The sequence below is a fragment of the Trachinotus anak genome, unplaced genomic scaffold (assembly GCF_046630095.1).
Source record: "Trachinotus anak isolate AG129_WGS33_773 ecotype Australia unplaced genomic scaffold, CSIRO_AGI_Tana_v1 ptg000032l, whole genome shotgun sequence".
NCBI classification, from domain to species: Eukaryota; Metazoa; Chordata; class Actinopteri; order Carangiformes; family Carangidae; genus Trachinotus; species Trachinotus anak.
This window is the reverse complement of record NW_027273883.1, coordinates 11,221,672-11,249,447: the sequence shown is the minus strand read 5'-3', so window position 1 is coordinate 11,249,447 and position 27,776 is coordinate 11,221,672. Positions and strand designations below refer to the sequence as shown.

At 41.3% G+C, this 27,776-nt stretch overlaps 1 protein-coding gene across 1 annotated transcript; it reads left to right on the top strand.

Annotated features, from left to right (window-relative positions):
- Positions 1–71: 71 nt before the first annotated feature.
- Positions 72–27,168, top strand: clcn1b (chloride channel, voltage-sensitive 1b). The gene is made up of 23 exons (XM_071470798.1): positions 72–429; positions 10,310–10,538; positions 12,384–12,515; positions 12,673–12,801; positions 13,006–13,139; positions 13,560–13,637; positions 15,615–15,693; positions 17,809–17,934; positions 19,029–19,113; positions 19,323–19,424; positions 19,928–20,012; positions 21,358–21,513; positions 21,632–21,701; positions 21,792–21,902; positions 22,394–22,607; positions 22,701–22,834; positions 23,741–23,922; positions 24,025–24,106; positions 24,202–24,284; positions 24,596–24,640; positions 24,766–24,870; positions 25,775–25,861; positions 26,136–27,168. Exons 1-23 carry the CDS (start codon positions 379–381, stop codon positions 26,598–26,600), a joined length of 2,964 nt encoding a protein of 987 aa, XP_071326899.1. The 5' UTR covers positions 72–378; the 3' UTR covers positions 26,601–27,168.
- The last annotated feature ends 608 nt before the right edge of the window (positions 27,169–27,776 follow it).

The window sequence follows — 27,776 nt, the reverse complement described above, 5'->3', positions numbered from 1 at the left end:
AAAGGAAAGCGCTGCGTCCTTCACTGCCTCATCAGATGGCTTTACTCTGCTTTGTGCGCCTGTCCGATTTGTGTCTGTGCGTCTGTCAGTCCTGCAGTGGAGCTGGATGGCTCGCAGCCTCTGGATCATCTGGAGAAGAGTGCGGTCGGGAAGGACCTCATCTGTGTGTTTTGGTTTTCTCTGTGTAACAAGTGTGTTTGAGAATGAGTTTATAGGAGAGTAAGAAACTTAAGATGTTTGCGTGTTTATCTCACCTGGTGTAAAGTGTGTAAACAGCATATAAGTGAGAGAGAGAGAGTGCGTGTATGGTGTTGCCCACGCCACTGGAAATGCTGGGGTGTCCAGCGAGGTTATTTTTGGATCAGTGACAGCGTGTCAATGGCTGCAGATGCGTCGCAAAGGAAGGCTCTGAGATACCAACAGACCCTGGTAGGACTTACCAAATCTTCCTTTACCTGCCTGCCCATCTGCTGTTCTGTCTGTCTCTTAAATGACTTTCCTTTCCTCCTCATTTAATGTCACTTCACCTGCCTCTCCATCATCTCTCCATCTACCTACCTGTCACCTAATCTTTTCCAACTGCTCCCTCCTTTCTTTCCCTAATTCTTTCACGCCTAAATTTCAATTCTTTGCTTCCACTACTACCTTTTGTTTTCATCTGTTGCATCCCTCCTCATCAACAAGCAGTGCTTTATGTCTTTCCTGGTTCTCTACTACATCACACAAAGTCCTCCCAGTGGCCTCATTTTGAATCAATACTCTTCATCTGAGCTGTCTTCCTCCTCCTCCTCTTCCTGTTTTATTTACTTTGTGAACAAGATTTCTGCAGCTTTATATCAAGTTTATTTGTTCAGCCCTCAAACACATTAACAGTCTCTGCTGGTTTCACACTGCCCACGTTATGAAACACTGAGCGAAGGCGATAAATAAAACTGATTTTATCATTTGTTTGGTGTGAAAACACCCAGCTCTTATTTGATCTCTTGCATTTGGTTGTTATTATTATTATTATTTGCATTTTTTGCAATGCCCAAATTATATCCTTAAGCACATTGCTTATATATGACCCTTTTTCTCGCCTTCTATCTGTACGCCTTCTCAAGCTGCGGCCTTGTAAAGTCATTGCTGTTTTCATGCTGTTGGTGGTTATAAATACCTATATACAGGAAACCTGAGCAGACAGGTTAGATGTACTTGTTGAGATGAAGTCATGTCACTATATCCCCCTGTTCATCTGTTTAAATACTCATCCTAAATGATGGTCATTCCTCCCAGGAGCATCTTGAGATGTCTGCTGAAGTGTCACCACCACTGACTTTTTTATGCTCTGTCCAATCACACCTGTTCTATGGACGTGACTCACAGCATCAGATTATTTTGCTGTTGTTTTTTTTCCACTGGATGATTTGAAGCATTGTGTTTATGCCCAGGGTTTTCAAAGGTTCTTCTCTGCTAAGTTGGTTACAAATTATAAGATGGAAGAATGACAGATACATCAGCGCTGAGGCTGGAGCAGCTGGGGTGTGCGTGTATGTGTTAAAGCAGCCTGAGCAACTGTCAAAGTGAAGAGGAGTAGTGAAAGAGTGTCAGCTCCTCTTCTCCTTTGAGGAGATGGATGATTGCCCAAAGCAAAATCTCTAATCCCTAACCCTCCTGGAGCCTCTCGGGGGCCCACAGGTCAGATATAAATAAGAAATCTCAATTAATCACACTATTTACAGGCTTAATGTCTCTCCTCAGAGTCACATGTCTCCCAGGTGTGAAAGCTATGATGGCGTCTGTGTATGTGTGAGAGAGAGGAAATTAGAGCCTCGAAGGATTTGAGGAGTTTATGTGTAGAGCTGTTAATAGATCGCCCTAATATAATGTATTTATTGATCAGGAGGATATGGTGGTGTTTATTTTCAGGTTGATGATTTAGCTGGCTAAATCTTCACAGATGCACACTGGCGATGGGAGTTAATGTTAGATGTCTGTGTTTGTAATGTTCTCAGTGCGTGTTGAGGTTAAAACAGGGTTCCACTTGGTTAAAAGGTGAATGTTTTATTAGATGTTTAAATTACACAGAAGTGTTGTTTCAACTGCATTTAAATTTCACCTAGTAGTAAGGATCTGCTTCCAACTGAACTGCAGTCCTTTAAATCAAGGTTTAAGCTTTAGCTTTACTGTTATTATATACAATAGCAGATTAGACAAAGACATGCAGCAATGTGAATAAGACTTAATGAAAATGAATAAATAGGAGTGAAAGTAAAAAGGAAATAGAACGAGTCAGAGTAAGAAACATGGGTAATGGTTTATTTCACCGGTCTGCTATTTCCTAATGATTTTCTATAGTTTCCAGGAAAGAACTGTGTACTTTGGTATTAATTATAGGGAAATGTCACCGACAGACAAGCTCCATTGAAATGATAATTATTCATTCATCACTGAATTTTTTAACCAGTTGAATTGCTTCTTGCCTTTAGGCAAATGTAACATTTTTGCATATTCAGCTGACCTGCTGTGCACTGGCTTAGAGAAAACAATTAATTGTAATTAATTAAGTGGACGTATACCATTTGAACACTATCTCTAGCTTCTCTATTCTATTAAGTGCTGTCTGATGCACACCTGGTAGACAGGTGCAACATTTCCATCAAGAATCTAATGTGTAACTTCTAAAGTACAAATGTTGCATTTATAGTAAACTTAGTGTTGACATTGTTTTAAGAATTCATATCTTTCCCTGTAATTAAAACCTGTGTGTGTCTTGTGGTCACTTTGTGATGACATCAACAGACGTTAAATTCATATAGTTCAGCACAAGATTACAGTTTATTTTGATACTGATGCAAAAAATATAACAGAATTTACACATTTCCAACAATGTCACCCAAAAGTAAACATTATCCGCTCTGTAAAGAAGTTACTTCACATCTTTTCCTAATAAAGTAGCTGTAGCTGTACATTATTCTTTCAATGAAACATCTTGGAAATTATTAGAAAATTATCCAGAATTATGGACTCATAAGATAAAGCGTTATTCAAAAAACACTTTCGTAACCACGATATGTAACTCAGATGAAAAACGTAACTTTTCATCCAGTTGTAGCCCAGTTTGAACCCAGACACCTGGACGTCTTCTGACCTGCAAATGACCAAATTAATGCGTCCTGGGTTTGTAAAGTTGTGCTAATTGCTTCCAAGTCACACAACTGTTGATGACCCTTGACCTTAACAAGGAGGAAGCTCCCTCTGTGGCCTCGTGTCACGCAGACAGACACACTCCAGCAGGGTGCTGGGAACTGATAGCTGCTTGTGTATACACCTGGTTGTGTGTTACAATCTTTGTGATGGATGTGGTTAAAAATGAGGTTGTGTGAGGAGACCAGTCTCAATCTGTGCGAATGTCAACAGCAGTGAAATAGATCTCATAAGTCTCAAATGTTACAGGCTACTAAAAGAGATGATGTTCACCTGCCAAATGTCGCGCAGACTGAAATGATTGGGATGTAGATGATTAAGCCATTAAATTTCATATGATATCGCAGTCACTTGGTGTGTCTTTTCAATTACCGAGGTGGCTATAATGTAATGATTAAACTGATAGCTGGTACATCAATAGCTACAGGATGAAACACCATGTTCAGGTTGCAGCAGTGTCAATAACTTGTCATTGTTTTTGTGTAAAGGTTAAAGACCTCCATCTGTCTGTGCAACTGGCCTCCTGGGAGAGATGGGCCAAAAGAGAGACAAACAGCGTGAGAGAGGCAGAGGTGTGGAGAAGTGTGTCAGTGAACATTGGGTCACACTGCTGCTAAATTTATCCACGAGTAAGGTTTCACCTCAGGGGTGGGGGGGTTGGATGGATGGGGACATGGGGCGGTGAGAGGGAAAGTTTCAGGGGGAAGAGTGAGGGAGAAACGTGAAAGGCTGCATACAAGAGTTCAGGCGTAGGTGAGACTGCTTCTGATATCAAATGTGTGATGGTGGCTTATGGAGCTATAAAATACTGAGCTGAATACAAATCAGAGCCTCATTTCCTAAATGCCTCTTAAGGCTGAGATGATCACAAGAGACTGCAGGAATTTTCCTGTTTTACAGTTCCTTAAAATGACCCCTGAATATGACTAATGACTAATATCTGGCCAGTAAATTAAACCATAAATTATATAAAGAAGAAAAAAAGACTTGAGTTCAACTAATATAAATTTACTTCATATTTCATCAAAAAATGACAGTGTATGTATGTTGTTAAATAAGAAATCAGCAAGAAATAATCACCATTATCATTACAATGATTTGCTAAAAATGAGACAATATTAGAGTCAAATAATGATATTGTAAAAATGAAAAACTAATAACAACCCCTGTTTCCTCTCTAATAAAAACATAAAATGCCCAAAAAACCCTTTAAAAAAAAACTGATTACGCTGACTATTAAAATACACAATAACAGCAACAAGGTCTCACACTACAGTATATTTAGGTTGTCCATCAGAAGGAGAAATGTTTTTCAACTGGGTTCAATTAAATAAGGTTTTGAGCATTTCTTAGGTTTTCAGCAGGGTGTTTTCATGGAATCACTGCAAAGAAAATGAAAGCTGATCGCATCCATCCATTTTTCTGGTGAGCTGAAGTGTATCCTAGAATGCATCAGGTAAAATGCAATACAAATACCGGTCTATTGCAGGGTAAAACAAAATAAAACATGGCTACATTAAATGAGTCTACATGGTGCTGAAACTGATATGAAATATTTCAAGCTGACAGCGGTGCTCCACATTCAGGGCCAGCAGTAGTTCCTGGTGACAAAAGCATCCAACATCACCGCACCCAAAGTTAAATAAAACACTACAGTCCAACAAACCGACTGAACCCTGCTGTTTTTCACAGAGAAATGCAAACAGCTACCTGCTGGGAATGAAAACCAGCAGCAGTCTGGTCCCCAAAGACCCAGAGACCACGTGAGAACTTCTGGGTCAAAACAGAACAGCAGATAGTGACCCACTTTAAGTCCCACAGACGGAGAACAGCTAGACAGATAAAGGTAAAGACTAGAGCTGAGCTTATTTAACATCAGGCTGATATTACTGATACTGGCTTTCCAAAAATAAATCAGTGTCATAACTTTAACTTAATAACTTAATCTTTAATAACGACATTTGAGGAATTGCTGCCAAAAAAAAAAAGTGTTTGTGTACAAAAACAAATGTTTGCCAAAAAAACTTGACACTGTGCACTGTCCTAGAGCCCAGTGAGGCTTTAGTAAAGCACGTCCTCTATCCTGAAGGCATTTAAAGTACAGAGCAGTATTATCCACCCTATCCCACATAATGGTAGTATGGTTATGGTCTCCACTCAGTTAGCAGGTATCATTTTCATTCCTTAAGCATGTGTCCTTCCTGCCTGGTATCATTTATGATTCTGGTGCAGGATTCTGCTGGATCGGCCGCCCGACTGAGAATCTACCCCACTGAATTAAGAGCTGCTGACAATTTATTGTCAAGCCTCAAGTGTCTGTATTAACCTCTGCCGCTTTCCCGCTCTGTGTGTGTGTGTGTGAGAGAGAGAGTTTACGGCACTGACCATACCTGTCAGTCACTGAGGTTCTATACTGTATGGAGGCAGCAGGTAACAGGTACAGTCTGTGTCCGTCGCTGTGGCAAAGACAGGAAAGGACAGATGTAAGACAAAGATATCAAGAGAAGGACTTAGAGTATATTAGAGACGAGAACGAGAGCGAGCAGCGACCTGCAGGAGGAACAGCTCACAAGATGAGGGAGCGGATCAACACTTTTGAAACAGTTCTGAATATAGATCAGTTTCTGGTAAGGTTAACTCATTTGTGTGTTGAAATGTTGTCTTCCCAAACCTGAAACAGTTTCTGCGAGGAGAACTGATGCCTTTATGACCTAAATGAGAAGGCAGCTTTTGTACTGTTTCTTGCTTGTTTATTGACTTTAAATTTTAAATTTCACGCTGTGGCAAGGCTAAATGAAATCTAAACCAGCTTTAAGAGAGGATGAAAAGGCCTCCACGGCTGATTTTTCCTGGATTACTTGGTGTGAAGTTGAACTGCAGGCTCATACATAACACATGGAAGTTTACAGTTTGGTTTATTTTTCTCCTTTGGCTGCGCCGACATGCCTTAATTAGAACATGACAGCTTGAACAGTGTTTGGACGAGGCATGGAAATGTTATTGTGCTGGTTAATTAGTGTATGCATATGGAGACATGCGCTTGTGGAATGTGTGTGTGTGTGTGTGTGTGTGTGTGTGTGTGAGAGAGAGAGAGAGAGAAGGGGGGGTAATCTCCTGATCTATCTGTCAGTGGACGGGTCAAATTTTATCATTAACCTTGTGGTAAGGGACAGGACTATATTGTTGTAAAGCCTCACCACACACACACACACACACACACACAAGCTCCCATTTATACACACTTGTAAACACACAAACACAAACTTAGCCCGCTTAAGAAGCCACACAAGCACACACAGACATCTATGAATATGCAGCGCTGACTCCCTCTCATAAGGGACGCAGGAATGTGTTATTATTTTTTTAATTAACTCTCAATGTCACACTGCCCTCCAACCTCTGTATCTATTAGCAGCTCTAACTATGACTGAAGCTCTCTCTCTCTCTCTCTCTCTCTCTCTCTCTCTCTCTCTCTCTCTCTCTCTCTCTCTCTCTTTCTTTCCCTCTCTTTCTTTCCACAGGCCTGTTTCTGCTTTTTGCTTACACCTGAAGTTGTTTCTTACGTCTTTCTTGTGCTTTTACAGTGCAGGTTACCTTGTTAAATCCTGCTCATAAAAGGCAGATCCATAAATGAATTCAAAGCTCCTGACAGCTCACTGGTAAAATGTAACACACGCTTTGTATTCATAACAAAGCCAGGGAAGGAATGGTTTGCATTCTTCTGTTTTCTTCATCCCGTGAGACCTGCAATAAGGACGACAGTAAAAGCTTGACTTCTTACAGTGGAGCGCAATAAACTAAAAAGGCCAGTGTCAGAGCTGTACAGTAACGCCTGACTACTTTCATGTGTTTTACAGAGATCAGAGAGAGAAAAGGGCAGGAAAATAATAAGAGCCATGAGGGAAGGTAGAGGGGATCTCGCTGTGAGTAAATTAGAGCGAGTAGAGGAGGGAGAGGAGTGGGGGGGGTTACTGTATGTCCTCTGGTGTTCCTGACTTGGTGTGGGAAGGTCATTGAGCAGTTAGAGAGCAAAAAAGATGGCAGCAACTCTGTTCAGAGCGTGTGAAAGTTGGGAAAATGCTGGTTTCTGGGGTCGTTTCTGGGCCCTGTGTGGCTCAGACGGACGTAGTGCAAGGTTAGACAATGACACAAAGGTAAACACCAGGTTGAGAGATGGAGACAGAGCAAAGTCAACTGACAGTGTCTCACCGAAAGTCACAGCTTTCAGCGTCTCTCTCACGCTGTCAGATCTTCGTCCCTATTTGTTTTATCTGTTTCACTATTTCAGTTTATTTACGGTGTTTATTGTCAATATATCAGGGTTGTAACTAAACCTGCAATTTTTTCCATTATCAGCCCGTCATATTTTTTTTGATTAATCAAGTCAATAAATCAACTTGATTAAAGCCTGAGAGAAAAGGGTTCTAGGGGCGGCTGAGAATGAATTAATTATATAGGAATTTTCATTTAAAAATGAAAAACCAATGCAGATTCATCACTGAATGAATAAGTCAAGTACATTCTGTATTTTAGGGGAAACGAGGCCCTTCATCAAAATGTTGGCTCACCTTAATGGGGCTCATTCAGAAATTTCCATTATTTTTCCCATATAAAATAGAGCCTATGAGCCCTGTTTAACAGCCTGAATTAGTTAAATTGTTATTTATTTCATGTTTATTGACATACAAAGAAATATTTAATTTAGCTAACTATGCATGACCAAACAACAGCATTAGGTTGGAGACTATATACAGTTATGCTATTCTCTCGCCACATGTTTTGTGTTGCAGAATATCTGAGAGGCATGTTACATACACGATACATCTTAAATCCACTGACGGTAAAATAGGAGATGGCAGGGAAAATACAGTAATACAGGAACAAGTCATCTAGAGCACAGAGAAGATGTTTCATAGAAAATATTGTGTCTGTAGAAATGTATTTTTATGTCATTTGACTGGGAAGTAAAAGATAAAACAACAGCAGAGCTTTCACTTTCTGTGAACAGTGCACAGGTTCCTCTCGTTACTGTACCTGGTTTTGATGGCGTCTGGTGCCAGCGTCTGTTTGATGATGTTGATGGATTAGTTCTTTGGTGTTAATGTGTAGTGCAGCGGAGGTGGTGGTGGTGTAGAGGGTGTCTGCAGCGTAGGACAGGAGACAGAGCAGGGACTGAGCTGCTGCCACATCATGCTGAAGACAACTGATGAGGAACAGGTAAAGACAGGAGGACCAAAGGCTCCAGCTGGTCTGTTTTTTTTTTTAGCTGCCAAACTTAATGACATACTCCAGGCCTTTGTCTTTTTTGGTGTATCTGTTTATATATTTTGATTACATTTTTCCCATAATAGCTTTAATGGGTTGTTTATCCCACTGTATGCTGTGTGACTATAATGTACAGGGCATGCATTACATTAAATGTGGTGCATTTCTACAAATACAAATTAACTTAATTCCCACATTAATTAGTTTTAGTTCATTTTAACTGTGCATTTTACATCTGCAGTCTGTTTTATAATCATTAATCTCACTTATTTTTTCTTTGCTAGTGAGATATTATATAATGTGTTGTTTTCTATTGGTGGTCATACACTTTTTGTTTTTCTTCTAAAAAAACTAATCATTTCATGTCTGAGTCACAGCTCAAATTGAAATTATATGCGTGGGTTCTCACTGTCTTGCAGCAGAGAAGAGGTTTTTTGTGAGATTACATTTAAATGGATGAGGTAATGTTTGGTAGTTCACATGTTATCCTGCGTGCCTTTACATGTGACAAAAAAATCTGACAAAAAAAAAAAAAAAGACATTTAACCAAAGGATGATGACATTTGGTTAACTTAGGTTGTGTCTCCTCAGTAGCAAACGCCATCACTGTGGCAGCAAACCAAGCTAAAACCAACAAATGATTTATGGAAGTAGTATTCAACCAGCTCTTTGTGTAATGCCAAATGATTCAAGTAGACGATAGTGGTTTGCATTTCTCAGAATAGCTCATCACTGGCCTACTGTTATCTCCGCTTTTACAGCATCAGTACAAGGGTAATGCAACACACACTTAGTGGTTTGTGGTTCGTAGTGTTTAGTGAGGTTTAAAATAACCTGCTTGACGATTTAGGGGCATCAAAAGTCCTCAAGAGCCTTTAACGGTGTAACTGCATGGCCACCTGCTATGTGGTGTATTCATGTATTAATTATAAACTTCTATATCAGTCACTTTGTCATGTGGTTGCAGTGACTCATGTATTACAATGGATTGCTTGTGTATAGCAGTTTTTGTGCACTTAAACTGAAGAGCGTTTCACTAAAAGACAGATTTAACCAACTTGTCCTTGTCATACAGTCGTTTTTAACTTTGACACGACTGCAGATTGTTGTTGTACCTTTATTTTATTATCGGTGAAGTGATTACGTTCAGTTAGCTAAGCTTTCGACCTGGTAGGGGCCTCATGGTTGGATGGTTGCTCAGCTCTCCTTCCCTGTGTGAACATGAGCCAGAAATGTGTGGCAGCCAGCCCTCAGTGTGATTTAGCATCTTGCTTTGCTGTAAGCTGGGATGCATGTGATCTGTAGGGTTCAGTTGCACATCGTAGCTGCACCTGGATCTGCAGTATTTTACAGCCTGAGTCCAGTGCAAACTGATCACATTGGCTCACAAGGTCGTGTCGTGTTTTCCGAACAAGTATGCGCACCAGTGTGTGCGTGTGTGCATGTCTCTGTGGTTGTAGGTGTAAAGTGCGCACGTAGTCGGAAGGGGAAGATGTGGAATGTCCTCTCTTCCAGGATCTCTTCCTCTGGCTCCTCTCCAGCCCCTGCCTCCTCTCAGGGAGGGGATTTTCCGATCTCTATGCCCGTTTTGTCTATTTCTGTCTGCCAGGGTATTCAGGTTGGTGTGTATCCTTTACACACACGCCGCTCTCCCCCTATCTCTTTCTCGTTATCTCAAGACTCTGGATCTAGTTTTATCCTTCACCCAAGTCTCAGTTGTCAGAGGTATTTCTCCCTCTCTTCCCTCCTCTCCCTCCTTTTCTGGCTCCTCTCTCAAGTTGTCCAACAAACATGTGATTTCTTGATTTGGTGTTTTTTGTTTTTGTAGCTCATTGTCAGTGTTTCCCCTCATTCACAGCTGTACGGTGAGTACAGGGAACAGCTGGGGAACTTTGCCCGACGGGAAGCTGCCCGTTTGCTGACAGAGAGACAATGGAGGAGACAGGCAGGGGACAACACCACAGCCTCAGGCCGCAAAGGCTACGGCCGGCGGCATCATCATCATCATCATCACCCTGGGACCCTGGAGTCGCATCACAGCCACGTCTCGTCTACCAAGAAGCCTCGACCCTACTCCAAATGCCAAGGTGACCAGCAGGGATGTGGAGTTATGACAATTAACGTTTTCATTCAGAAACACTCATATGCCTAACCAAAGGTAGTCTCACATAGATCAAACTATGGTGACAGTTTCCATGGTCAGGCTTTAGTTGCCATGACACCCTATGTTTTTTTTTTTGGTTTTTTTTTAAAAGTTCATACTTTTATTGCCCTTCTCTGCAGAGACAGCGACATTAGTCCAATGGCTTCAGTTACCGGTTGCCTTGCAGATTACGATTTTACATGCAACATGATAAGCTCATAAAATCACATGCACTTCTATAGTTTAATAAGGAACATGAAGGAGTTAGACTTAGCTCCACCTTGGACTCAGGGTTGTAGTCAGGATTTTAGACATGAGGCCCTGTACCCCACCAGCACATAACAAACCAGAATCTCTGAAATTTGTTATTTAGATTTCTCATATTTTATTTATTTATTTATTTATCTAGTTAACTCTTTAATTATACATTATATCTTGTCTCCCAACATAAAGGTCTAATAGCTGTCTCAAACCCATCTCTACCCTGCAGGAAAAATACTGACGGCTTCATATTTATCTCCTCATTTTTGTCATCCTAAAAGTAATTGAATTTGATTATATTGAGTCTTAAACTTACTGAAGTCAGCATATAAAATTCCTTTATTTCATGCTAGTTTATATTTCAACTTCACTACATTTCAGAGTGAAATACTGTTCTTTTTACTCCACTGCATTTATTTGACAGCCATAGTTATTTTTTTAGTGTAAGATTTTACACAAAATGTTTATAAAAGCTTATAAAATATGATGCATTGTTTCAGATTCAACTCAATGCAGAACTTTTAACGGAGTATTTTCACAGTGTCGTATTGCTACTTTTATTTCAGTAGAAGATCTGAGTACTTCCTCCACCACTGACCTCGGTGCCCTCAGTGGTAATTAGTTACGACCCTGCCTGGACTACCAACCATAAAACATTCTCCATCTACATTAACGCATCAATAAGTGAACACTGTGAGCTGGTCTGTAGAATGAGTTCAGTTGCTTACTGCTGTTTGTTGTCTGTTGTTGTAAAACTGGTCATTTCTGAGGACATTGAGCTGGTGATGTTCACGCTCTGTTTTACTGTCACACTATTTTGTCACTATTGTAATCCCACCTGTCATTTAAAAGTGGGATTACATTGTCTTGTACAACAGTTACTTAGGGAGGCACTCCACTGATTGTACATGTCAGAGTCAATTTACTAGTCACTGGGGTTTATACTCAGCCTGTGCAGGGGGAAACAGTTGTGTAATTTCTCTCGTGACTCTGGTGGGAGTGTTGGTAAGTACCAGAAAACCACTTCAGTTATTTTGCTCTCTAAAGAAGCTCCTTTTCAAAATCTCTCATCTTCTGCTTGAAGGCTACAAATTTTAACAAGAACCTGTGTTACAAACCAAGACCCACTTAGGGAAAAAAATACACCCTCTTTAGGACAATTTTCAGGACTTTAAACTGTGTATTTTTTCACTGGGGAAATGTTGCTTTTAAACACTTTATTTCTCTACACTACCAGTGAACCAGCCAGTGATTTATGTATTGTCTCCTTCTATATTCCTTTATATGTGTATATGAGAAAACCTTTTTCAGACAGTGCACATACATCCATTTGCAAAGAACACCATAAACCATTAAGGTCGTTCTGTACTGACATTACAGGTCCTTCTGTGCTGAGCTACATCATCACTGTACCCATAATCACACTGAATGATTCCCTCTCAGGCATTGTTACAACAGCTAACTGTCAGTGATTAAATCAAGTGATAAATGGCTTCAAGGTGAATCATTAATTTTACCCCTGTCCCAGATTGTTTGGCTCGTGTGCGGCGGTACATAGTGACCAAGATGGGGGAGGACTGGATTTTCCTGGTTCTTCTGGGACTGACTATGGCTCTGGTCAGCTGGAGTATGGACTACGCCAGCGCCAAGAGCCTGCAAGGTACCAAGGCCGAGGTTGTTGGGATTATTCCTGTCAAATGAACTGTTTGATAACACATTTTAGTCCCTGCTGTGGATAATTATTCCATTTGAACTTCTCTGTGTAATGCACATTTTCTCCTCTCTCTTTTTTTAACTGCCTTTTTTCTCTTTTTCAGCCTACAAGTGGATGCATGGGGAGCTTAAGGGCAATGTGCTGCTACAGTACCTCGCCTGGGTTACGTATCCCATGATCCTTGTCATGTTTGCCTCGCTCTTCTGTCACCTGGTTTCCCCACAGGCCATCGGTAAGCTCTCCATCACCTGTCGGTCTCTCTTATCCTCTCCAGCAACTGATTTTTTCCTTTTTTTACCTCCTTTTTTTGATTTTCTTCTCGAAGGATGGCAGCATTTTAACCTCTCGTTCTCTTCTTACTGCATTCACCATCCTTCCACACAGACTTTTAGTCTCTCTCTCTATACCTCCGCTGTTTTCTTTTTCTTTTTTACAGGTTCTGGTATCCCAGAGCTGAAAACCATCCTTAGAGGTGTAGTCCTGAAGGAGTATCTGACCCTGAAAGCCTTCATAGCTAAAGTCATCGGCCTGACTGCTGGCCTGGGCAGTGGGATGCCAGTGGGCAAAGAGGTAAACAAACCTACCATTTCATCTCTTTATTATCTGTCTTTTTCTGTACTTGTCATATCGGTTGGTCCAGCATCACCATCCTCATCATTTCCTTCCTCTCTTCTTTTCTTTATCCGTCACTCTATCTCTTTTTTCTCCAAGCTCGGAGGATAATAAATCATCTTCTGTCATGTTTTTCCTCTCTTCCCGCTCTCACGGGACTGAGGGAAATTATTCAAGTCCTCAGTGAAGGAGTACATTCATTTTCCCTATTTCAGTAGCAGGGCAACTGTCACATCCAGCATTTACCCCGTGATTTATCTGTTCTGATACAACATGTCCCAGTTAAGACTCTCTGTTTTACAGACAAAAGTCAGTGTCTGTGTAGATAACATTACATGTCGCTCATCTGTGTCAATGATTTCCTCCCGTCACCTCCAGGGTCCATTTGTCCACATCGCCAGTATCTGTGCCGCAGTGCTGAGTCGATTCATGTCCATCTTCTCTGGAGTCTATGAGGTAAGCTGAGGCCCTGACCAAAAACAGACTACATTACCCATAAGCCTTATTCACAGTTAATGCACTAATGGATGTAGAATGCAGTTTTTCCATAATAACTTGCTTTGTCTTTGTCGTAATTACAGGGTTCCCATATGCTCCTTAAATCTTTATCTCCAGATTTGAGCTAAACAAATTATTGTAATTTCTTTTGCCATGGTAGGATCAAGGGATGACAATATCTGTTAGTTGGTCAGTTGGTTCACCCCTCTGATCCAGACTCAGATACCTCAGCAACCGTTGGATAGATTTAGTTTATATGTCATGGTCCTAAAGTTATGTATTCCAGTTACTTTGGTTATCCTCAGGTTCTCCTTCTGATGTAATCGTCAGGTTTTGAGTGAAATGTTGCGATAACTATTGAATGTGTTGCCATGAAACTTTGTACACACATTCATGAGCTTCTAAGGTTGAATTGTATTAACTTTGGTGATTCCCCAACTTTTCCTTTATCTCCAACATCAAATCAAAGTTTATAGACTTGTTTTGAAAAAGACTGGGCGACCTTGAAAATTCCTAGTCCTTCAGTTCTATCAGCACTTTCTACTTGGCAAGGTCTTAAATTACATGAGGCCCCTGCAGTGTTTCAGTTTGCCAAACATGCCAATTTTGAGTCCTTGAGATTCATTGAAAGGTCCTTGAATTTGATGCTGACGAGAAAGTGGGAACCCTGTGCCTGTTGCTCTCCCCCATCTGTCTCTCTCATGCCCAGCTCACACCCTCCCCTCCCCACCCAGTTTCTCTTGTGTCTTTGTTTTGGCTCGCTCCCTCGCACCTCGTCTGTGTTTGTGTCTCACTGTATTAATAGTGCGATGGTAATGTCTGGCATGTGTATTAACAGTGACCTCCCATATCCCTGTCTCCCCCCTTTCCCTGCTCTCTCTATCTCCACCTCCCTTTGACTCTCTCATCCATCCCTGCTTGTCTGTGTCCCCCGCTCACCCCCTCTCTCTACCCTCCTCCCTGTCCTTTTCCACCCATGACCCTTAACCCCAGAATGGCACCCATAACCAGGACCTGTTGGTGTGTGCGTGTGCCGTGGGAGTGGCCACCTGTTTCGCTGCCCCCGTGGGAGGCAAGTCCCAGGCTGCTCAGGCACAGGTCTCTGGTCAGCTTTCTCCTCCTGAAATAACATCAGTAACACAAATATGGAGGTTAAAACTGACCTCAGACCAGTGTCCTGCTTCACCAGTGATTCATTCAAAGTGAATGAACATTTAAACATGCAGATTAGCTTCCAAGCTACACGATACACGAGCCTTGAATTATGAGGTTCTCTCTGTTATCAGGCTTCTTCTGAAGAGCGTCAAAGTTTTCAGCATCCCAACCTCTTTTTAGGGAATCACAGACCAAAAATTATAAATGCATCTGTGATCTTGAAAAGCTATATTGAACATCATAATTCAAGGTTATGGATAATTAATGGAAATATTTTATGTCTGCTACCTTTAATTTTCAGTCTACAATCAGTGGCAGAGATCTGTCTCCAAGGACACTGTGACCACTCACTTTGTTTCCCTGATTGCTTAATTGCCTCCTCTGAGTCTGATTGCTCTCATCACCCTGTGCATCCTCTGCTTTATATTCTCTTGGTGTGATTTTTTTCCCCCCTCCTCTATAACTTTTTTACCACGCTCCAGCAAGTATTATTTATTCACTTTATTCCATTTTGCTTCCTCTCTGTCAATCCTCCCCCTGTGGCTCCCCACCCTGTCCTCTTTCACCTTGATCTTTTATTCTCTCTTTCTCCAACTTGCTCTCCTGTCTTTCTCTCTACGCTCTCGTTCCTCCATCACCTTCATTTCCCCCTTCATCATCTCACGCCTTTCATCCCTCATTCTTTCTCTCTCTCTCTCTCTCTCTCTCTCTCTCTCACTCTCTCACCCCTTCACTTGCCTCCTGTCTTTTCTTCTCCCTCTCTGTTTTCTGTGTCAGTAGAACCCTTACGGTTACACAGATATACTGACTGTTGGCTGTGCCGTGGGGGTGGGATGCTGCTTCGGCACTCCACTAGGAGGTACTACACATCTGCACACTGCCTCTTACAACCAAAACTGCTGCACCAAACACCCCCCTGTACTGGATCAATCCTGCACTGAGGCTGTAATATGAAATACAATGTAGAACTGAATATTGAACCGTGTAGCAACTGAAATGTGTCCCAAATGTTTGGTATCACAAACTATCAAGTGTCAAAATTTAGCACTGATTTCATGGTCAGATCCTTAATTTAGTTTATTCCCTGATCAAAATTCATTGTAAATTCACTCATTTTAGTTTTAATTTGACCCAGACAAAGATCTTGCACTTGTCTTAAAGGCCCTTAAAAAAATCTAATTTATCAATTAGCTTTTTACTATGAGTGATATCAAGACCTGATGACAGATGTGGGGTTGTTTGCCTGTTGTTGCCAGGGAGATGTCAATCACATTTGATCAGACCACATACATACACACAGTCCTGAGTCTTGAGTGTTTAAATAAACCACATACACATAGGAATGTTATTTTTATATATATATATTTCTTTATTTGAACTTTTAATATTGATGCAATAAGAGGTTTTCATATTTTATTAAACAAAGAAAAAATAGGAAAAAAGCCATATTTCTCAGTCTCAGGGACTGAAAATACCGGTAGCATAGTTTTGGTATTGGAAGTGAGAGGTAGTAAGAGATATTGTCTTACAACTGGGATCAAAAAATGTTGACAGCCCAGACAAATTCCCTGGATAGCTGCTTGTCTTGATCTTTAGAAGTGAAGGATCCAGTGTGTGCACACACAACTAAAGTCCAGTTCATTACAGTGGAGCTCACTCATCATCTCAGAGCTCCTCATCCACTCCTACTGCTGGCCCCTGAATTCAGGTTTTTGTAGACAGAAAAAGTGACCAATGACATATTCATAGTCCTCAAACATTGTTTTTGTGAGTACTTGTACACTCGAGAGGACTTTCCAATATCCCTCACATGTTCTCACAAATTCAACTGAGTGGACAGCCCCTTTTTCCAGAAGCTTATTTTGGCTCATTTTACAATATTCTTCCACATTAAATAAATAAATGGCCTCGGTTGAGCGTCAATCGCAAATCAGTTAATAAGAGGTGCATTCAATCCCCACTTATAGCAGTATCATACGGGTTAAGAGGTGGGGTGAAAAAGACTGCAACTATCACTCCAACCCCTGAGTGTTGCTAAGAGGAAAGTATCTGAATAGATATCACGGTCCCACTACTTTTCTATTCATCTCCATCTCAACAACACAGGTCCATAGACACTCTGAGATTTTATGGTGGGCTTTTTTCATCTTTTTCTGATACTTTTATTGACCAAACTAGGAAAATGAGTAGATTATTTTATAATGGCAATAACTGTTAGTTTCAATAATAATCAGTGTACAAAAGTAAACAAATACACCCCTCAGTTCACTGTAGATAAGTTAAAAACCTTGTTTTCAATCAACTAATGACACACACTGAGAGTCCTCAAATATTATTTTTTCATCCTTGTCTGCTGTTCGGCTGTTTTTATCTTGTTCAGAATAATGTTTCTGATGGCTCTGATGTTTATTTTATCATTTCACATGCTGATTATACCCCTGTGTGTGTGTGTGTGTGTGTGTGTGTGTGTGTGTGTGTGTGTGTGTGTGTGTGTGTGTGTGTGTGTGTGTGTGTGTTTGTGTGTGTATGTGTGTATGTGTGTGTGTGTGTGTGTGTGTGTGTGTGTGTTTGTGTGTGTGTGTGTGTGTTCAAGAGACTACATGCGTATGTGTGTGTTTGGTTAGAGTGTGTGTATTCGTTCCCTGTGGTTCTCCTGTTGTGTATAATTACACCCTTAGCTTCTAGTGTTTTTGGTCTCATTCTGCTTATTTAACTCATTTCCATCTCTCTCTCTCTCTCTCTCTCTCTCTCTCTCTCTCTCTTTCTCTCTCTCTGCCTCTCCCCTTCTCTCCCTCTCTCTCTCTCTTTTTCTATTTCTGCCCCTCTCTCTCTCTCTCTCTCCAACTCTCTTTTCCTCCTCCTCTCTTTCCTCACTCTATCCATCCTCATTTTTCCTCTACTCTGTAATCCCTCCTCTCCCTCTGTCTTTCCTCCTCTCTCTCTCTCTCTCTCTCTCTCTCTCCGCCACCACCAGGGGTGTTGTTCAGTATTGAGGTCACGTCTACCTACTTTGCGGTGAGGAATTACTGGCGGGGATATTTTGCTGCCACATTCAGCGCCTTCATATTCAGGGTGCTCTCTGTTTGGAACAAGGATGCTGGTGAGAAGCGGAGCAGACGCACATTTAACACACAACCATAACACACAAAGTGCTGAAATATTGCTGAGCGGGCGTGTTAGGGAAAAGTAGCTGGATATGCTTCTTAAGATAAACCAGAAATGCTTTAAATCATCAGAATATATGACATCCACCAGCACTATAGTAAAGACACTTGTAACTTGTAACTAAATCCCTGCACCCTGTCTCTTCCTTTATTCCAGAAACATCAGCTTCATACAGTTTATACTTGTATTTTCCAAGACTGAACTTTTATATGTTCACGATACAGTTCACAAAGGGAAGATCTTCATCTTCTGAACACTCAAATGTCAAGTTCTTACAATTTATATTCACAATTTCCAAATATTAGTATTGTATTTTAGTCCAGACACATTTCAAAGAGGTGAATGTTCCAGATCATTCCATGTCTTTTTTTAACAAATCCACAAATGAAAACCAGATCGTCCAACCTCCCCAACACCTCACCAGCAGAGGTCAGTTATCAAATTTCAATTTCTTACAAATTAGAAATTGAAATTTGATAACTGAAAATTGGTCTCTGCTGTAAAAAAAAAAAAAAAAAATGCAGATATGTCATATCCACACACAATTCACAGAGGGAAATCTTCCAGGCAGTTGCAGTTTATTTTCAAACAGTTATCTTTATCCTCCCAAATCTCTCAAACTTCTTTTTCAGATGTAGGGAACTGATTTAGGGAACCTTTAGTAAAAAATAGAATCTTGCTTAAAGTTGCAATAATCAATATTTTCATATTAACAATGGATCAAATGACTACATGTTCTATGAAAGGGGTCGCTTCTTTAAACCCACAGATGATCACCTGACTCTGCAGTTTCCCTTTAGCTGCCAAGTGGCCAAAAATCAGGTTCTGACTATTGAGCAAGTAAAACGTGTGATTATTAGTAGTATTATTTAGGTAAAGGTAATTCACTCTCCCCTCTTCCTGAACTTTTTTGTCCCTTGTTTGATTTTAACAAATAAAGCAAATAAATGAAATTCATTTGAAGTAGACAGATGAAATCACATATTTGTTTGGGTTTAAAAAGATAATTAGTTTTTCTGTCTCTCTCAGTCACAATCACAGCTCTCTTCAAAACTAACTTCAGGATGGATTTCCCCTTTGACCTGCAGGAGCTGCCTGCATTCGCAATAATAGGGTGAGGATATTTGTGACATGCGTGCAACCCAAGTGTTTTTTTATTGCCATAATTTACTATAGTTTTAAAATGAATAAAAAATAAAATAGAGCATGCATAGTATCTCTTTTTGGTCTGCTATACTACATACAATTGTCACATCAATGCTGTAAATGTTCTTACTATGCTCATGCACAAGGATTGAACAAACTGCCTGCTTCATGTTGTAGGATCTCATGTGGCTTCTTGGGGGCGTTCTTCGTCTACCTGAACAGACAGGTGGTTCTCTTCATGAGGAGACCGACAGCTCTCACACGCTTCCTTACCAAACAGTGAGACCTCAACACTCAGACACACACACACACACACACACAAACAGGACTGTGCACTCACTCGCTGCTGCTGTGGATTAATGCAGCGCTGGGCTGTTATACCACTGCGATTCTTGTTACAGAGTCTGTTCCCAGTAACTCGCACCATTCGCACGTTCAAATCCGGTTCCTCTTAATGTGTCTCAGTTCCACTCTCAGAGCTCATCAGTCTCACAACACTGGCCAGGACAGCAGCAAAGCCTTAACAACCTTTCAGCCAGTTATTCACTCAACGGGGAGATTCACTTATCCTCGGAGACTCAACAGTCAGGGAACATTAGTCTTCAACATTAGAGAGAGGCGAGCAGCAGCACCAGGAGAGCCGTACAATCAGTGCTGTTACACACTCACATTCAGATGTTCGTTACTGTTTCCTGCATCCGTTTCTTGTTGCAGGTTTCTGGGAGTGCACTGTGCCTCCTTTTAATGACTGTGTGTATGTTTGTGTGTGCTTGTACTCCCAGTCGATTAATCTATCCAGGTGCAGTGACACTGATCATCGCCACCATCACGTTTCCTCCTGGATTTGGACAGTTTATGGCTGGAGAGGTTAGACAGAATCAATCTCACGCTCTCTGACTTCTTTTTGGTGTGTGTTCATTAATATTTATGGTACTGTAAAAGGAGGTCAGTGGAGTCTGTGTTGTGTGGTTTTGTCATGTTATGCTATATATAGACACAAAAAAAGGGCCGTGATAATTTGAATTTTATTAGCAACTTAAAGGGGAACTCCACCGATTTTACACATCAAAGTCTGTTTTTCTTGGGGAGTACGACTGCATATAAGAGAAAAAAAAGTATTTTGTTGCTCGAGAGGGACCCATGTGAAGTCTGATAGAAGTCTGGTAACAGTGTTGGTTGGGTCTGACAAAATCTGAGGGGGTAGATTTAGAAAGAAGTTAGGTTATCAGACCTCATCCCTGCTGTAGGCCGGTGGCTTGATGCTATGTAAGCCACGACTGCTGCATTGATTTAGATCCCTTTTAAGAGCTGTCTCAATGTTGAAATTTAAACACTACTAAATTGTGTGGTCTGAATTCCCCTCTTTGCAGTTTTAAGTTGTGCAAGTTCAAAGCCTTGATATTTTCTTCTTCCTACAAATTCAGAGTGCAGGATTTTACTGTCTCTAATCTTCTCTGTTTTAGCTCATATGAATGACAGAGTGTAACCAGCACCTGTAGGCTTTAACCGTGATCCCTGGTAACCCACATGTTCACGGTTACATTTTTCATGTTGAATTGACCAGAAAGGACCTGTTGAGACTGAACAATGAACAACACTTTTCTAGGCTTAATGACCACTCCAAGTGCTTTACACTATGAGTCATATTCACACACTGATTCATACAGCACTTCTATATATACAGCACATCTCTACCACGCAATCATACACTGGTGCATCATCGGGGCAATCTGGGGTTCAGTATCTTGGATGCCGTGTGGACTGGTGGTGCCAGGAATCGAACCACCAACCTTCACAAACCCTCACACCTTGAACCTTGATGTGCTTTCTGTCTAATTATGAGCCCTACACAATTTGTTAAAATAAAGTTTTGCAAATTGCACAACTTTAAATTGCCTCTACTAATTCACCTAGTAGTGGTTAAGTTTCACAGTTCTGATTTACTTTTCTTTACTATTTACATTTTTGATGATTTATCTTTATATTGCACGTTTTGTTTTATCAGACCACTTCACTATGACATCAACAAAGATATAAGACACAGTTTTGTGTTTAAACCTTTTTGCCAACAAAATGTTGCCTTCTTTCAGTCCAGTAAAGTCTTGAGAGCTTTAATCCAGTCTGCATATATGCTCCCTTTTTCCTGCATTGAATCATGTTCACACAAGTGCATTTTTTAAAAGAGGAATCATGTGTCTCTTCCTTCTGGCAGCTGATGCCCAGAGAGTGTATCAACTCCCTGTTTGATAATTTCACCTGGACCAAAATCTCAGGGTCTCCTGCTCCACCCGGCCTGGGTCGCTCCTCTGCATGGCTGCATCCTCGTGTCAGCATCTTCATAATCCTCCTCCTCTTCTTCATTATGAAGGTAAGGCTCCCTCCCTCTTGCTGTGTACTGTAGGTATTGCCTTTAAATAGCATGTGATAGCATGAAAAACCTCTGGGACTCGTCTCGATCCTACCCTGATCCTGTTTTTGTGTTGCAGTTCTGGATGTCAGCAGTTTCCACCACAATGCCCATCCCCTCGGGCGCCTTTATGCCAGTGTTCATACTAGGTAAGAGGATTTTGTAATGCAAGTGCAGTATCTCCTGCTGAGCTTCAGTTCAATTTGTCTTTACCATCGTCCCTTATCTCTGTCCTCAAGGAGCTGCTTTCGGTCGCCTCGTAGGGGAGATCATGGCCACTCTATTCCCAAATGGAATCCTGTTTGATGGGATAGTCTACCGCATCCTGCCAGGAGGTTACGCTGTCATTGGTCAGTCTACCATCCTCAGTGCTGTGGTCAGGTTTCCTGTCCTGAAGCCCTGGTGAAGAGTTGCAGATTTTAGAAGAATTAAACTGCACAACTTTGAATGTGCTTAATTTTATGAACTTTTAAATATGGCACCCAAATTCAGCATTCTTGTCCTCTGTCTCTCCTGGTATTTAAACTTCTCATTTAAGTTCAAATATGTTGAATAACTGTACACACAGTAGCAGTTTATGACAATTCGGCCATTTTTACTTTGCTTGGTAGCATCTTTGACCAGAATTAGGCCTCTATGGTGTGTAATTTTAAATATAACTCTGTAACCCTACTCAAAAACATCTGAATTACAACAAATTAACCCTTGAAAGTCACTGAAAACTCATTGAATTTGATGGCTGACTCAGTGTCAAAATGAGATGGAGTAATAATAGTAACACAGTCTCATCATATTTCACCCTTACCACATATTTTTTATCCTCCCCATTGATTTTTACCAGGCGCGGCTGCGATGACGGGAGCCGTTACACACACAGTTTCCACAGCAGTAATCTGCTTCGAGCTGACCGGTCAGATCTCCCACATCTTACCCATGATGGTGGCGGTCATCCTAGCAAACATGGTGGCCCAGGGTCTGCAGCCTTCCCTTTATGACTCCATCATCCAGGTGAAGAAGCTGCCATACCTGCCTGAGCTGGCCCTCGGGCACATCAGGTAAAGTTTGCAGTTATTTTGTGTGTGTATGTTTTCCATAAAGCTGCCATTGTAAGACAAATGGTCATTTTTGTAGTATCTATGCCTCCCCAGCAAATATAACATCTTTGTGGAAGACATCATGGTGCGCAAAGTGAAGTTCTTGTCTTCTCAATCCACTTTTCGAGAATTGAACCATCTGCTAGAGACCATGACGCTGAAAACCATCCCGCTGGTTGACTCTAAAGGTAAAGCAACTTACATTATCATAATGGTTGTTTCTGTTTTGCCCTAGATGCTTAATGGTCTAGGAATAGACCAAGTTAGTGAAAAGTCTTTAATTTGAAGTCCTTTATATGTGTTTTCTCTATAGATTTGATATCATATCATGATATGAAATATCCATAAACAGAAAAAAAAAAAACATATTAGAGACTCTAGGAAATCACAACTTGCAACCAAGAAATAGTCCTACACTTACCCCCCCCCATTAAACACCAAATATTAATTTTTCTTCTCTTTCTATTCACCATTTTCTCTTCAGATTTGTATACGAGGTAAAGAAATTAGATATACTGTGTTGATAGTTACCAAGAGGTGCTGTTTTTTGTGTTTTTTGTTTTTGTTATCATTGGACAAAACTAAGCTAGCTGTTTCCCCCTGTTTTCAGTCTTTTTGCAAAGCTAAGCTAACCATCTGCTGGGGCTAGCTTCATATTTACCAAGCAGACATGCACTGTGATTTCTTATGTATTCTATTTTATGCATTTATACGTCTTAATCTTTTAAATTTTTCTATGCTCTGTTCTTTTTATCTGTTTTTATGTAAAGCACTTTGAATTGCTTCTGTGTACAAAACGTGTTGCATATATAAACTTGCCTTGCCTGCCTTGAGAGTAACATCAATTTCCTAATCTAACCCTCACCAGAAACCTCCTCCAAGGTCAATGTCAAATAATGTACACCAGACTTTGCAGAAAAAGAAATCGAAATCTGGATCTGACCCAAAATTTTATTTCTTTCTTGGCCCATGACCCATCCCTCAATCAAGATTGGTACAAATCAGTTGAATACTTTTTTGAAAATATTACCTCCTTGGCTGAGGTAATAACTTCCCCAAATGTCTGACTGTTCCTTTAACGGTTCCCTCTGCAGAATCCATGATTCTTCTGGGTTCCATCGAGAGAACAGAGCTTCAGGCCGTCCTCGACTGGTGGCTCTCACCAGAGAGGCGAGTTTTTGAAAGAGGTCAGAGTTCACCAGGCCAGGGCTCCAAAGTCAGCTGGGAGTCCTTCACCTTCGTTGATGAGGAGGGCGGAGAGGAGAGCACAGACAAGGTGGAAAAAAACAAACCTTAAATGACAGATGGGTGTTATGAGTGGAAAGTTTGTTAGTTTCAACAACCCACTGTACAGTTATTGAATATGTTGTGCCCTCAGACTGCTCCGGTGCAGGAAGAATGCAATGGGCCCATCCAGGCCCCCAAACCTCAGGAGGCCTCCACCAACCACACAGGCTCAGGTAACATGGCACTTCCACTGCACAAAAAGACAAGTTCACCCATCAAATGTCACTTCCTGTCTCATCTTACATGTGTTGCCATACCATGTCCCCAGACAAGCGCAAGCTGCCATCTGTCAGGAGGACTCTTCAGAGACTCTTCTCCTCCACGTCTTCATCAGGCCAGACTGAAACTCAGGTACGCCGCTAAGATCAGCCTCACTCATACTCATCACTTTGACCCCAAATGCTCAAAGGAGCAGTGCATCAGAGATCTGCTGTCGAGTTGGCAGTGACAGCTTAGACAGGGGCGTCAGTCCAACATGGCAGCCTGAGCCAACCTCGCTAATGTGAAGGGAGGAGCATGACATGATGCGAACATAGAGGACTTGACATGTTTTTGGGGAGCAATAAAACCACTAGGGGGCATCTTATCATCATCTGTACGGCTAAACTGACTGACCTTCCATCTGTCTGTCCTTCACTCTTTATTTCCCCCTCTTTCCTCAGGACTCCACGCCCCCTCCGCTGACTGACACCATGTCACCAGAGGAGGTACTGTACACTATTGATTCAGCATCCACACAGCAAACAATGGCATAATCAAACCATCTACATCAATAATTCGAAAGTCTGTCCACCCTGAGCCTGTCTCACTTTCTTGTGATTGGCTGATGCAGATCAAAGCCTGGGATGAGGCAGAGCTGGACAAACCAATCGATATGGAGCAGATACGTATAGATCCCTCCCCATTTCAGCTGGTGGAAAGAACGTCTCTGCACAAGGTGATCACAGCAGCACCTGAGTGAGACATCACCACATGCAAAGATCACGTACAGACACTGATTAGTCATGCACAATTACAGTCTCATATTTCAGAGAAGCAGATTTTAAGGGAGTTGTTCAACATTTTGGGAAGTCTGCTATGTTTGTACAATGGATTTTTTTTTTTTTTTTTTTACAGATTAAACAAAAAATATAAAATACTAGTTAGTGACTTGGGCCCTCTGTAATAAAATGCAGTCCTCTTATTCATTTAAATAGAGCCAGCCTGTTGACACAGCATTCCAGGTAGATTACTTTATAACGTAAATGGAGTATTTCTATTGTTTATTGTAATTGCTGTGAAAAAAAGATAAAATATTTGTCACCATGGTAGGTTTCTGAAGCTGTAAAATCCTTTCTGTGAATATATAATATATAACTATTTTGTAGGGTTTTGGTGTCTTATAAACCTTTAAGTGCAATAATCTGTTAGTCCAGCCAACCACTGCTGCCCCCTGCGTTGTTTAAGGTCTGAATGTACAAAGTGTACTACATACAAGTATAAAAGAAGCCAACACATAAATCATTTTTACAATTCTTAGAAGTCTTGTGAGTCTTAACTTATGGAAATGGAGCACCCCTTTAATTTTTTTTTTATTCTTATGAATGGCAAATGAGGACAGTAAACTGAGAATTTTATTGTACAAGTCGGTGCAGCTTGTTCTCTGCTCATACGACCTTAAAGCTTTGAATCCTGCATCTTGAATTTTATGCTGTGACTCATGCTATGTTGCCATGCCATATATTTCCTCTTATACTTGCAGAGAAATTGTTTACGAGGAACAGCCATGCAAGCAGAATACAGTCACCGTACAATACACTGAACACTGACTAGATCATGTCCCTCTCTCTGTCATTACTCAGACCCACACTCTGTTCTCTCTGCTGGGTCTCAGTCATGCCTATGTCACCAGTATTGGAAAGCTGGTGGGTGTCGTGGCACTGAAAGAGGTAATGGTTCTCTTTGTTTCTTCTTGATCTGCATGTTTTTTGTCACGTCTTTCGGTTTGATCCTGTAATGCAGCATGACAGTGAGCTGTGGTGATCTCTTTGTGGGCAGGTGTTCTGTCAGAGGGTGCATCACGCGTTATGCTCTGATTCATTCGGTTATTCCGTTCACCGCCCTCACAACTCAACTCCCTCGATGCTCACTTCAGTAATCCTACATTGTCACTTCAACACATGTTGTCCGTAGATATTTCAACCTCTTCTTCTCTTCTAACAGTTACAGAAGGCTATAGAGGGCTCAACCCGGAGCGGGGTGAGGCTTCGTCCCCCTCTTGCGAGCTTCAGAGATGCCAGCAGGAAAGCCAAGAAGCACCAGCCTCCCTCATCCACCACTTCCTCCCCTACTCGGGACAGAGACCTGTGGGGGGAGGGGAGCAGACATGAGGGGGAGCTGGTGAGGAAGGGGTCCAAAGAGGATTCCCGAGGGAAAGCGTCGTCTTCCAGAGGAGCTGCTGGGAGTGACACCACTGCCTCCTCCCCCAGCAGCATGGGGAGCACCAGCGGCAGCTCCACCACCACAAGAGGAGTTGATGCCGCTCCTCAAGAGCCATCGTCCCCCTCTACCTCCTCCCCTACCTCACCTTCACCCCCTGCCTCCCCTGCGTCACCCACCAGCCCCGTCCTCACACTATCCTCCCTGCAGGAGGAGCACGAGAGTGAGGAGTCAGATGAGCCCATATAGGAGGACTGGGTTTAAGAGAAAAGACTTTTACCTTTTTCTGATTTCACGCCTTTTTCCCAGAGACAGAGCTGCTATCTGGGTGGAGGAACTGGGCCGACCTGCAGCCCTCACAGACTTTCAGCTCTGAGCAAGCAGGACGAGCTGGTAAACACAAAGCTCCTGAAACTTGTAGTACAGGATATTTTTTCTACTCTTACAAAAACCTAACTTTTTTCACTCTTCAGAATCTCAGGTGTCTTCCTGTGTTTTTTGAACTGCAGACAGACAAACATTATATTCAATGTCCATCCAAATCTCGGAAATGTTGAATGTAACTGTACATCACATCTATCAATGTCTGGTAATGTCATTAACTCCCTTTGAGACAAATTAACTGACAGCAATGAATTGTATAACAATGAAATGAATGACAATTTGACCTGGAGGTCTAAGTGATCATGCATTTCCTGATTGAAGTTAATTTTAAATTTTTACTTACATTTACATATATTTGCTGTATGGTAAATATTCAAATCATTTACACCAGTCTGTAATTTTTAATCATAATAAATATTAAATTTGTCAACTAGCTTATTTTAATTATTTACAATAACAAAAACGATGATTAGGAGAAAAGCTACAGCCATGCTAGCTACTCCATGAGGCTGTATGGTGATTTGAGTCAATGCTAAAGTCGGTGTGCTAACAAGCTGATGTTTAGCAATGGTTACCATGTTCACAAGTTTAGTATGTTAGCATGCCAACGTTTTCTAATTAGGATTAACACAAAGCACAGCTGAGGTCTGATGAGACTGTCGTTAGCTACGTTCAGACTGACATTAGGGCTGTGTGAAAAATTGCAGGGTCTTGACCACACTTAACTGCGATCCAGCGACCAGTCAAACACATGTGAATGCACATTCCTGATAGATTACTTTGAGACGTGAACACTGTATTTCTACTGCACAGCTCACAACTGTTGCTACGAGAGATAAAATAGCTGATAGCCGCAAGCTGAGTTGTAAAATCCTGTCTCTGAGTTCATAAAAGTTCGGTGCACTGTTATTGCATCTGGTAAAAGGCTTAAAATTATTCACATATCAGTGACTCTATTACTCCCACTCAGTTGTCAACAACTAGTTTTGACCTGGCGCTATATGAAAAGTCAGTTATTTAACTTCGCTTCCTGGGGGACAA